Below are 12,671 nucleotides of genomic sequence, written 5' to 3'. Positions count from 1 at the left end.
GTATTTGAATTGCAGTGTGCCTGGGTTAATTGGGAAGGAGGGTGTTTGGGTAGTGAGAGAAGAGGTTAAAATGGTGGGGTGTGGTCTGATTGTGAAGTATTTCCTGTTGAAACGCATGTACAAAGAAGGTATATTCTGATATTTTAGATGATGAAGATGATCCTGCAGAAGCTGAAAAGGAAGGAAATGAAATGGAGGGCGAGGAATTAGATCCATTAGATGCTTACATGGAAGAAGTGAAAGAGGAAGTAAAAAAATTTAATATGAGAAGTGTGAAAGGTGGTGGGGGAAATGAAAAGGTATGGAATTTTCTCTTATTTTATTTTTAAAGGTTTATGTTCCTAATTGGATAACTTGAATTCATTGTTACATTGACCTACTGCTGACTCACATGACTTTATAATGTTAATGTTTTTGTTTCCTCCCCAATCTCAGAAATGCTAGTGCTTTTTCTAAGTACTGTAGGTACTAGTAAAGTTTGGCTGTAAATGTTCTTTCAGAAGTCACTCATACCAGCATCATCTTTGTTGAGTATCTTTTCTTACTTGTTGCCTTCTCAGTAGGTCCTCTCCAGACTTCTCCAGTGCTTCCATCTGTTGTACCCCTGATTCCTTTTACTCTAGTCTATTTTTCTCTTTTTATAGCACTTATTACCTTTTGACAAGTTATATAATTTAATTTTTTATTGTATTTATTGTTTGTCCTTTCTCCCTTTTAAAATAAAAGCTCCCCAAGAACAGGGACCTTTATCTGTTTTGCTTATTGATTCATTCTAAGCTCCCAGAACAGTGTCTGGCTGGTACAATGAGTGAAAAATACCATTTTTTATTTTTAAAGTGAAAGTTTTGCATAATATTCTGTAAAATGATATATTATACAATAAACTATGTGTATATGAATGTACTACAAAATATAATACAATTATATTACATTTTAAAATTTAAACAAATTAGTAAGGAGAAAGCAGACTACTTCTTTTCATTAATTCAGTTGCTAATTAATTTGAATTATAAATTGTGACAGTCATTGTGTTTCAGTTGGCATATAATGTTTCAATTTTGCAAAATATTTTATATTCCTTTTTTATTTTAGAAGTCTGGGCCAACGGTCACAAAAGTTGTCACTGTTGTGACAACCAAAAAGGCAGTTGTAGATTCTGATAAGAAGAAAGGTGAGCTGATGGAGAATGACCAGGATGCAATGGAGGTAATTTTTCATTAACTTTGGCTTTGTTCGTGACAGTATCGTAGAAGTATTTGTTAGAAAGTGTTAATGGAGCTGTGCTTTTCACTTATGCAAACTAATGTTAGGAGGAATTCTTGCTGTTCTCAACAATAGTGTAGCTAAATACCCAGTTGGTATAGAACATTCTGATATCTTTGACCTTTTCTTTGTGCCCACTTTTTGATTCCCGCTTGCTCCTTATCAGCTCACCTCAGGCATACAATAGGGAGAGAAGAAATGAAGTGACAGAATGAATTAAATTTCTTCCTGTTAACATGCATTGTAGAGATTTATATGGAGAGAACTATAGCAAAAGTTCATTAAAGCCATATAAGAATTATTATTTTAGCTTTATATTGTTATAACTTTCTGTAAGTGCAAAGAAAAAAGAAATTAAGTTGAAAAATTTGGAAAGTAAAAAAGTAAAAGCTGAAGAATATTTTCTAGGAGTGGAGGATTTTAAAAGCTAGGAATATTGCTTTCCATAAGGAGAAAATAGTGATGGATTTAGCTCTTGACTTTTTTTTTTAATTGTAGTATTCTTCAGAGGAGGAAGAAGTTGATCTTCAGACAGCGCTTACAGGCTATCAGACAAAACAGAGAAAGCTTCTAGAACCAGTAGATCATGGAAAAATTGAATATGAACCATTCAGAAAAAACTTTTATGTTGAAGTTCCAGAACTAGCAAAAATGTCTCAAGAGGGTAAAATTCTTTTATTCATTTATTGGTTGTTGTGGGAAAAGAGGAGGACAGACTTCACTTTGAGAGGAATGTGGCCAGGCCTGTGAGTTGATACATGAATAGAAGGGGTTTGGCTGGCTCACCTGGAGAAATGAAGGAGGGAACCAGAAGATGAGAAGTCATTCTAGAAAGTGAGAACATCGTCTATAAGGATTCAGAGCAGTGAGGAATCAGTGTTTTGGAAGTATTGAAAAAATGAGCAAAAATTAGTTTGCCCACATAGTTGAGATTTTTAGGATTGAAGATACTCTTTTTATGTTTTTATATACATTGTATATATTTTTATATGCATATACATATATATAAATATTTTTTTTTGATGAGGAAGGAAGATTGGACCTGTACTAACATCTGTTGCCAATCTTCTGCTTTTTGCTTGAGGAAGATGGTCCTTGAGGTAACATCTGTGCCAGTCTTCCTCTATTTTGTATGTGGGACGCCACCACAGCATGGGTTGATGAATGGTGTGTAGGCCCATGCCTGGGAACCAAGCCTGCAAACCCCAGGCTGCTGAAGCAGAGCGCACAAAATTAACCAGTACGCCACTGGGCTGGCCCCTGAAGATGCTCTTTTTGTTAAGTTAGCAAATAAGATATTGTTAGCCTTTTCCTTCTGGGATTTGAGAGAGAGGCACCAATGTGAATCTGTGTAATATAGGTAGTATACGGATAATCTGGGCAACTCTTGGAGAACAACGTTGTAGTGTTTGTCCATCATTGTTCTTTTATTGTTGTTGAAATTTAAGACACAATTGTAGAAATTGGGGTATTTCTTTAGTTGCAGTTGTAATTACTTTAACTGTGTCTCTGAGCTAAGCTGTCCAGTGCTTTTTCCCATAGCTTTTTTTTTTAAAGATTTTATTTTTCCTTTTTCTCCCCAAATCCCCACACCACATAGTTGTATATTTTAGTTGTAGGTCCTTCTAGTTGTGGCATGTGGGACGCTGCTTCAGCATGGCTTGTTGAGCGGTGCCATGTCTGTGCCCAGGATCCAAACTGGCAAAACCCTGGGCTGCCAAAGTGGAGCGTGTGAACTTAACTGCTTGGCCTTGGGGCTGGCCCCCCCATAGCTTTTCTATGGAATTGCCTTTGATAGCACTAAAAAAAAACAATTGAAGATACTTAATCTTACCATGCCTAATTGAAAAGTAGAAGGCCCTAATAGAACAATATTTAAGAGTTTTTTATGTGGATTTTGTTTTGTAGAGGTGAATGTATTTCGGTTGGAAATGGAGGGCATTACAGTCAAGGGAAAAGGTTGCCCTAAACCAATTAAATCTTGGGTCCAGTGTGGAATTTCCATGAAGATCTTAAATTCTCTCAAAAAGTAAGTGGCTAGTGGTTGTCCACATTTTTGAATGTCTTGCTGCTCAAACTAGCCCTTTCACACAAATATTTCCGTTGGTTACATTTTTACTCTAATAGAAAAACTTACCTTCTTTCTTAAACAGCTTTATTGAGATATAATTTACATACCATGAAGTTTACCCTTTAAAGTGTACAATTCAGTGATTTTTAGTGTATTTATGAAGTTATGCAGTCATCACCATAATCTAATTGTTGAATGTTTTCATCATTCCCAGAAGAGACCTGTGTTCATTAGTAGTCAGTCTTCTGACTGTACCCTAGGCAACCATTAATCTACTATCTGTATAGATTTGTATGTTCTAGACAATTCATATAAATGAGATCATAATAGTGTAGTGTTTTGTGACTGGTTTCTTTCATTTAGCATAGTCTTTTCAAAGTTCATCCATGTTGTAGAATGTCTCAGTACTTCGTTCCTTTTTGCCAAATAATGTTTCATTGTATGGATATACCACATTTTGGAAAAGCTTATTTTTGTGGGACTTTGAGAGGCCCAGAGATCTCAATTCTTACCTTGACTTCTTTTGGTTTGATTTTTAAGGCATGGCTATGAAAAGCCCACGCCAATCCAAACCCAAGCAATTCCTGCTATAATGTCTGGACGAGATTTGATCGGTATTGCCAAGACTGGAAGCGGAAAGACCATTGCGTTTCTGTTGCCCATGTTTAGACACATCATGGACCAGAGGTCTTTAGAAGAAGGAGAGGGACCAATAGGTACAATCCCTTTCATTAAACTATTTGGCCAGATAGCGACTTTGTTGTCAGTTAATCAGACCTGATACTTTGATATGTTCTTAATTATAACAATAAAGATGTCTTTATGTACATTTTCTTTATAAATTTGGCACTTTGGGGCTGATTTCCCCTTACCAGCAGGTGGAGTGAGAATCTTCAGAGCTCTGGAGTGACATCTCAGAAGTACAAAAACAGCCTCTCCTGGCACAGCTCAATTTTTAAACTCTGACTCGGCAGGTAGACTCCTCGTGCATCTATCTGTTTATTTATGTTGAGGTTTGTTCTTAGCCCAGTATCAGTGGATCTATAAACTCAACAGAGATGATTGTAGGGAAATGCGTTTTCCTTTTTTTTTTTTTTTTTTTTTTTGGCCTTAAAAGGCTATAGTGCCAGCATTTCTTTCAGGATGAGGTCTTCAGATTCAGATTTCTTGATTCATTTGGCAGAGATCTCTTCTGCAAATTTGAGTAGGGTTTTGGAAAGTTGTTCCACTCCTCTCTTGGAAACAGAGGCCATGGTATATTTCTCCTCTATCTGTGCCCTCCAGACCAAGGTTGTTTCTGGAAGCCTTGGCATGGCTCTGCAGCACAGTGAGTCACTTGATTATCTTTGCTCTGTGAGTTGCAATTGAGAATGATTTGCATTCTGTTCCACCAAGCGGTTTCCCAGGGTTAAGCGAGGCGCTTGACTCTCATTCATCTTTCTATAGCATGTTCTTAAAATCTGCTTAAAAGTATCCTTCGCCACAATCTCTGCTATTATACAGCTTTGAAATAGAGTTTTCTGAGGTACATAAAACAACTTAAAAATTAGACTAAGAGACCTGAACTTTATTGCAGAGATTAAATTTAACACTTTAAAGCATAGCCTCCCGAGAATTTTGGTGGTTAGGCTTTTGACATTTTTATCTTTTCAGCTGTCATCATGACTCCAACTCGAGAACTGGCTTTACAAATTACTAAAGAATGTAAGAAGTTTTCGAAGACTTTGGGACTTAGAGTGGTCTGTGTTTATGGAGGAACAGGAATCAGTGAGCAGGTAGTTATAAAAAGAACACTTGGTTTTTCCATTCTTTTCTTAAATTGAATGATTTAATAAAGTAAAATGATTTTTCGTTTTAGTGTTTTGTATAGTGATTGCTTCTAAAATCTTAAAAAATAATGAGATGTGAAAATAATAGTAAGAATGAACTTTGTAAATGTTATATTTTAAAGTTATTTTTACATTAACTTTCCCCTTCCTCTTACCCCACTCACAGAAGGCAGACACTTTTTACATTTTACAGATAAGGAAATATTCGGGAAGTTTAAGTAAAAGGCCAAAGTCTTTATGTTAATAAGGCTTAGTTTGTCTTAGAATCTAGGTCTTCTGATTCTTGGACCAGCATTTATTTTCTCTAATCCATGTGACCTCTCTCTCTCTGTCTCTTTTTGTTTTTGGTGAAGAAGATTCATCCTGAGATAACATCTGTTCCCAATCTTCCTCTTTTTCTCTCTTTTTTTCTTCCTCCCCAAAGCCCTAGTACATAGTTGTATATCCTAGTTGTAAGTCACTCTAGTTCTGCTATGTGGGATGCCATCACAGCATAGCTTGATGACCGCTGTGTAGGTCAATGCCCAGGATCTGAACTGCGAACCCTGGGCCATTGAAGCAGAGCACATGAAATAGCCACTGCACCACCGGGCCGGCCCCAATGTGACATCTTTAAAAGGTGGCGATGAGTGGGATGCATTAATGTCAGAGTTTCATCTGCATTCTTACATGATTTTAGCAAGACTTATTTAAACATACCTTCATTTACTCTCTTTAGTTTGGCATTTCTCCAAGTGTCTTCTAAAGAATGATAGTCATCGGATATTTTGCTTTGGCTAGAAGAAGGGAAAAAAGTGGGTTCGGTGATCAAATAAGTTTTGGAAACGTTGGATTTTGTGAAGTTAAAATAGATTTCTTTCCTCCAAGACTTCTTAGTCTTTAATAAACTAATGTATATTGTGATACTAGAAAAATGGGATAAATTGAGACGTTTTCTGAACTTGTTCAACCACAAAACCCTTTCTGAGGACTAGTGTTCTCAGGTTCTAGAATGTACTTTGGGAATATGTGCTTTTTAAAATAATTTATAATAAATTTTTTTAAAATGCTATTTTAAACACTTGAACTTAGTTGTTTTCTAAGCTTGTCTTTGTCAGTTTTTTTTGTTTTTACCACAGCCAATAATAAGAAATACATTGACAAAATAACCTCTTGCATGCATGCATGTTAAAGTTATATAAAAGTCAAACAAAAGTTTTATGATGTCTAATGCATTTGATATTTTCCATTCTATTTCATGTTAAAAACTCTGGTTGTGACTTACTGATTTCATGATTCACTAATGGAAACAACTCTCAATTTGAAAAGCATCAGTCTGTATAATTGCTATATTTACTGCTCTGTCTTGTTCCTTTCTTGGTTTTGAGGGACTGTGTTAAATTAAAATTGGTAAAAAGTCTCTAGTTTTAGTTGATTTCAGAGTTAGAGCACGATGTAGTCATGCTGCTTCTGCCTGTTCTCTAGCAGTGCTCCAGCATTCTGGAGCGCTACGCAGGAAGCTTTGGAGTCTTCTAATCCAGACCTCACTGTCTGACCTTATGGAGCTGTGCAAAAACCACAGGGAGGATTTTCAGATCTGTTTAAATAAGCATTAGTGATAAATAGACTATAAAATTTTGTCTTTTTTATTAGATTGCAGAGCTGAAAAGAGGTGCTGAAATTATTGTTTGCACACCTGGTCGAATGATTGACATGTTAGCGGCTAACAGTGGTAAGTCAGGGGTATTTTTTTTGTTCTTTTTTCTCTTTTTTGAATTCTATACATTTTTGTTAAAGCAGATACAAGAAACCACCGAAGGTTTCTACATTTTTTCTTAAAGCTGTAATATCTTAAAATTTGTATTGTAACAAGCTTATTGTTGTAAGCATTCATAATATTTTTGCAATTTAATTTAAAATTTCCACCCAGAACTAAGGCCATTTGATCTTTTTAGTACTTCACATGGATTCTTAATCTAGTTTTTTTTTTTTTTTAAAGATTTTATTTTTTTCCTTTTTCTCCCCCAAAGCCCCCCGGTACATAGTTGTGTATTCTTCGTTGTGGTTTCTTCTAGTTGTGGCATGTGGGACGCTGCCTCAGCGTGGTCTGATGAGCAGTGCCATGTCCGCGCCCAGGATTCGAACCAACGAAACACTGGGCCGCCTGCAGCGGAGTGCGCGAACTTAACCACTCGGCCACGGGGCCAGCCCCTCTTAATCTAGTTTTTGTCAGACTTTGCTTTTAAAAGTGTGCGGGACTGTCTTTTTCTTTATCTTAAAATTTAGACTTTTTTTCTACAGGAGCTAGTATTTTCTTACAATACTGGATATATTAAGATATTGCAGCTTCAAGAAATTTTATCTTTTGTAAATATTGCATGTTTTTAGCTCAAATGTTGTGCTTTGTTAAATTATTCCCTATCAAAACTGTTACTAAACTGTTGACATTATTTAACTTCTGTGGAGAAAGGCCCTGCAAGATTTATAGAACTGGGCTTCCGAGACTTAAACCATCAAAGGTAGGTAATTTAATGCTGTTCCCAACCTTTCAAAACTAATTGGGGCTGCAGATGTTAGTATGGAATACTTTAAATATTAGAAAGCATTTATTTTGGCTCATTTCTATTTTTTGAAGAAAATGCTTTTAAAGGTTTCCATTGCAGTATTCAATGTACATAATAGAGTTATTAAAGACTGTGAGTAATGCATGTTTCTAATAGCATTGTGATTGAATTTCTGTATACATTTAATTATACATGAAGTTGGCAAAGTGACAATGAAATTGTTTGATAAGTCCTTGTGCTTGTACAGCATATGAAAAGTTTTGGGTTGGATGCTAATGAAATAATCCCTTGTTTTTTCTCAATGCTGCATTGATTAAGTCTCCTGAAATTCATCTTGATTGATTTTGCCTTTTTCCCTTATCTGTCCTTTTGATTTATATTTATTAACTATTTTACATATGTTTTTGTCAGGTGATTGATTCAACAATTGATAGAAATGCATGTGTTCATCCTTTACAAAGTGTTTCCTGTATATCTGTTTAGTTTTCACTGGCTAAGAAGCCAGTTGCATTTATTTAAACTAGTGGGAGGACATTATAAAATTGGATTTGTGTCTTTGTATAGGAAAAAATAGATATGTAATATATTTGGTATTTAAAATTTTTGTGTAATATGTTTGTTACCTAAAAATGTTGAATAGCTTGTCATTAATGTTTTGCCATGCCCATTAGAAGCTTCTAACTATATAGAAGCAGGTAATAAAAATATGAAGAGAGGTTTTCTGCGTCTGAAATAGTTAGCACTGGAACTTGCTTTCCACACATACGCTGTAATCTCTAATATGTTTTTTCCTAGGTGATGCTGTCAGATAATGGCTGATGTGGCTCGATGCTTCATCTCAGTCTTAGTTTTATGATGTGTTTTGGAGAGGGCTGTTTTCTGAATTTTACAGGTTCTTCAGGCCCTATGATGGTATGCAAGAGACGAGTTTGACAAAATAAAGGGCCTCATATACCCACTGTCAGAAAGTATTTGCCATTAGATTAAGACATTGTAGACCAAAATTTCTTTTCACTGTTTAAAGATACCTAACTTACCCCTCTGGTTCAGTCAGGCATTTTAGTTCCCTTTACAGTTTTTTTAAGTTCTTGGTAGTCATAAAATGAATTGTGACTGATTTTTAGTTGTCTTTTTGTCTTTATTTTTTTCCCTCATCTTAGGTCGGGTTACAAATCTTCGAAGAGTGACATATGTTGTTTTGGATGAAGCAGACAGAATGTTTGACATGGGTTTTGAACCACAGGTAATCATCAAATTTCATAGTGTTCTGAACTATAAAATAATCTTTGTAACGGCCATGAGAATGAAATGTTTGTATGATTTCTGAAAATCTCACACACATTTCTGGTGTGTGGTCATACACTGGGTTAAGGACATAGGGACTTTAGATATTTATGTTTTGAATTCCTCATGAAACTTGTTCAGGAGGTATTTGTGCAGGTTTTCCTTAACCATCTAAAATCATCATTGGTAAAATTAGAGTGCTAGTAATAGAAGCTTAAGCTTTCATATTTTAAAGTTTTCATTGTACGTCCAAATACATTGCTTTAATTCATGCTTTTAACTACCTCATGATTTAGATAGTACAGGTCATTTACATTCTCCAAATGTAAAAAGTAAGGTCCGAAGCATTTGTCTAGCTTAGACGTGCTCTTTGCTCAGATATAAGATTTCAGTGATATAAACTTAGAGAAACACATGTTAAAAGCTCGTAGAAATTTTTCTTAACGAAAAGAGCAATGTGAGTTGTCAGTGTGCTGTCTTGCAAAAAAAACAATAAATTTTTTTCAGAAACTGTGATAATAGAATTTGGGTATTAGAAGAGGATAAGATTAACATCCTGTTCAGTCTTTTCATTTTATTCGTGTATTGTCCAAAAATGTGTTGCTTGCATATATAGTGCATATATTGTGTTTAGATTTATTTTTTTTAACCCCCCCCCCCTTTTTTTTTTTTGCTGAGGAAAATTTGCCCTGAACTAACGTTTATTGCCAATCTTCCTCTTTTCTCCTATGTGAGCCACCACGACAGCATGACCACTGACAGACAAGTGGTAAAAGTCTGTGCCCAGGAACCAAACCCAGGCCACCAAAGCAGAGCACTCCTAAATTAACCACTAGGCCAGTGGAGCCAGCCCTATTGTGTTTAGATTTAGGGACCACGTTTTAAGTGAGACATAGAGGAGCACAAAAGAGAGTAAATAGGATTATAGTAACACTTGAACCATGTGACAAATAGTTAAAGGAATGAGGAATATTTCTTTTGGAGTAGCATCCTTGACTCTTTGATAAAGTTTATTGTATGAAAGAAGCTTTGAATTTATCTTTTGGATCCCAAGGAGTAGAACCAGAACCCAGCGGGAGAGCTATAGGGAGTTTGATCTGAGCATAATGTGAGGGAGGACTGGAGAAGCATTATTTGAAGATGAAATGTTACTTTGTGGGAGGGGGCAGATATTGAATATGCTTTTTATCCATGTGTTTGAGTAGAGGCAAGGGGTCCCTTTGTGGAAAAAGAGCAGAGGGAATTGAAGGATCAGATGGGGATGGACTAGGTGCCCGTTACTGTTTCTTGCCCACTCATGGGAAATCTTAGATTTTATAATATTTAAGGTAGGTATAGTGATAACGGCCTTGCTGGTGACTCAATTAAGTTTTTCCAGAATGGGGTCAAAATGACCCATTGATATGCAAAGTGTGAATCATCCCTTGCCCTAAGTACCTACGTCTGCATAAGTTCTTGAGGAAGAAATGCTGAGTTATTGTTTATTTATTGATTGCTAAAAAGCTGTTGAGAAGAAATTTTAAGTTAATGATTATTTTGGGAGCTTTGTTGTACATTAAACTCTGGGTCAGGGTTCAGTGCCACAGACCACTGTTTGGACATTCAGCAAGTAAAGGTACTCTCATGTTAATCAAAGCTGGTGCTGCTGGATACACGTCTGCACACTGACATCTAGAGCAGAGTTGGCTGGCAGCGCCATGCCTCCATACATGATTCTGTATTGAAGAAAGTAGTGAAAGTTGCGAATTAAATCCAGTCATGGCCAGTGCGTGCCCATCTTTCAGAGTGTAGATGTACGTGTTGTACAGTGACGGGGCAGCAGGTACAGGACTCTGCTTTTCCGCGTTGAAGTGAGTACAGGCTGGAAGGCAGAAAGACATGTCAGCAAGTTTTTTTGAATTGTTTTAAGCTAACACTTTCAGAGCCAAAACAAGTTTTTACTGTGAAGGATAAGATAATGGGATTCTTATGAAGTCCAAACTGGTGCAAATGGCTTGATTGCTTAGTCTTCCTCTTTCTTAAACCGTATTGATTTTTTATTTTTACTTAAGAAAACACTATGGAATTATTAGTGGATGTCTTTTTAAGTGCTGTAATAGATGTGAAGAAATGCTTTCAGAACCAAATACAGCTGAAGAGTAGATTAGGAATCCATTTGTTACTGTATCTGAAATTGGAATCTTATTAAAATTAGCACCTGAAAGAGTATTAAAAGTTGTTTTTTCCATGAGAAATTGCTCCATAGTTTCTGGATTTGTTCTTGTTTTGTAATTTAGTAGAAACAGAGTAACAAGAAACTGATTGGATGTGGAAATTGATCTTTAGCTTAAGTTACCCATCATGGATCTACATCCTTTGATCAAAGTGTAGATATTGTTCCTATTAATTATACAAAATAGTTATTAACATGTTTTATTTTTATTACTAAGAAAGTCAAGAATGCTTTAAATTTATTGTTTATACAGATGCATAACACAAAATGAAGTGAGCTGAAGATTCTAAAGAAGTTTACTCCAGGTTTCCACTTTTATTTCTTTATTTATTTTTGAGGAAGATTAGCCTTGAGCTAACATCTGCTGCCAATCCTCCTCTTTTTGCTGAGGAAAACTGGCCCTGAGCTAACATCCGTCCCCATCTTCCTCTACTTTACATGCCTACCACAGCATGGCTTGCCAAGTGGTGCCATGTCCACACCTGGGATTCGAACCAGCGAACCCTGGGCCGCTGAAGCAGAACGTGCAAACTTAACTGCTGTACCACTGGGCCGGCCCCTAGTCCAGGGTAATTTTTACCAGCATACATATCAACATCACAGATCTAATTTATGACTTAAAAATTAAGGTTATCATATTTACTTTGGTGAGTAAATAAATCATTAACCTTCTTGTAGCAAATTATTTTCATAAGGGTCAAGAAAAGCATTGCACATCGTTGAGAGAAATATAAGACAGAATGGGATAAACTTTTAGAACATCTTTAAAGATTTTATTTTTTTCCTTCTTCTTCCCAAAGGCCCCCAATACACAGTTGTGTATTTTTAGTTGTGGATCCTTCCAGTTGTGGCATGTGGGATGCCACCTCAGCATGGCCTGATGAGCAGTGCCATGTCCACGCCCAGCATTTGAACCGGGGAAACCCTGGGCAGCTGAAGCTGAGTGCGAGAACTTAACCACTCAGCCACGGGGCCGGCCCCTAGAACATCTTTAAAAAGAGCATGTACCAGTGATCTAGACCTTGAATCAATGAAAAGTGGAAAAATTGCCAACTTTGTAACATAAGTGACTGGACTGATGTATTTAGTTTTAGCCTGTGAGTGTGAAAGGAGAAGTGTGTGGACTTTCTCGGCAATTCATAGCTGACTTACAGTATCTGGTACTGTGAGTTAGAGGGAGCATACTGAAAAGTTTCAGGAACACGTTTTAATCAGTAACCAACAGTCTGATAGCCAAGTGAGGGGGAGAGAGCAATCAAAATCCTGCCCAGTCATAACTGAAAAAGTGTTTCATGACTTTGGGGTCATTCTAGGGGCATCTTCACAACTCTAAGCAGTAATAGGTGTTCATGAGGTAAATCTAAGCTCCCACGTGCAGTGGACTGTTACGTGAAGCATAGGATTTGTAACTTACTTCAGGAAGATTTCTGTTCGTATTATGATGAGTGAAAGAGTTAGCTTTGTTTCTC

General features: G+C 36.4%; 1 protein-coding gene across 2 annotated transcripts in view; it reads left to right on the top strand.

Annotated features, from left to right (window-relative positions):
• Nucleotides 1-12,671, top strand: part of DDX46 (DEAD-box helicase 46) — a 59,261-nt gene that overhangs the window by 13,725 nt on the left and 32,865 nt on the right. For both annotated transcript variants that reach the window (XM_046666661.1, XM_046666659.1), the window contains exons 6-13: nucleotides 148-299; nucleotides 1,093-1,206; nucleotides 1,762-1,927; nucleotides 3,172-3,292; nucleotides 3,875-4,050; nucleotides 4,988-5,109; nucleotides 6,796-6,874; nucleotides 8,867-8,949. In XM_046666661.1, the coding sequence (XP_046522617.1) occupies nucleotides 148-299; nucleotides 1,093-1,206; nucleotides 1,762-1,927; nucleotides 3,172-3,292; nucleotides 3,875-4,050; nucleotides 4,988-5,109; nucleotides 6,796-6,874; nucleotides 8,867-8,949 (1,013 nt within the window). The remainder of the gene's footprint in view (nucleotides 1-147; nucleotides 300-1,092; nucleotides 1,207-1,761; nucleotides 1,928-3,171; nucleotides 3,293-3,874; nucleotides 4,051-4,987; nucleotides 5,110-6,795; nucleotides 6,875-8,866; nucleotides 8,950-12,671) is intronic.

Source organism: Equus quagga, chromosome 7 (assembly GCF_021613505.1).
Source record: "Equus quagga isolate Etosha38 chromosome 7, UCLA_HA_Equagga_1.0, whole genome shotgun sequence".
NCBI classification, from domain to species: Eukaryota; Metazoa; Chordata; class Mammalia; order Perissodactyla; family Equidae; genus Equus; species Equus quagga.
This window is presented reverse-complemented; position numbering and strand designations above follow the sequence as displayed.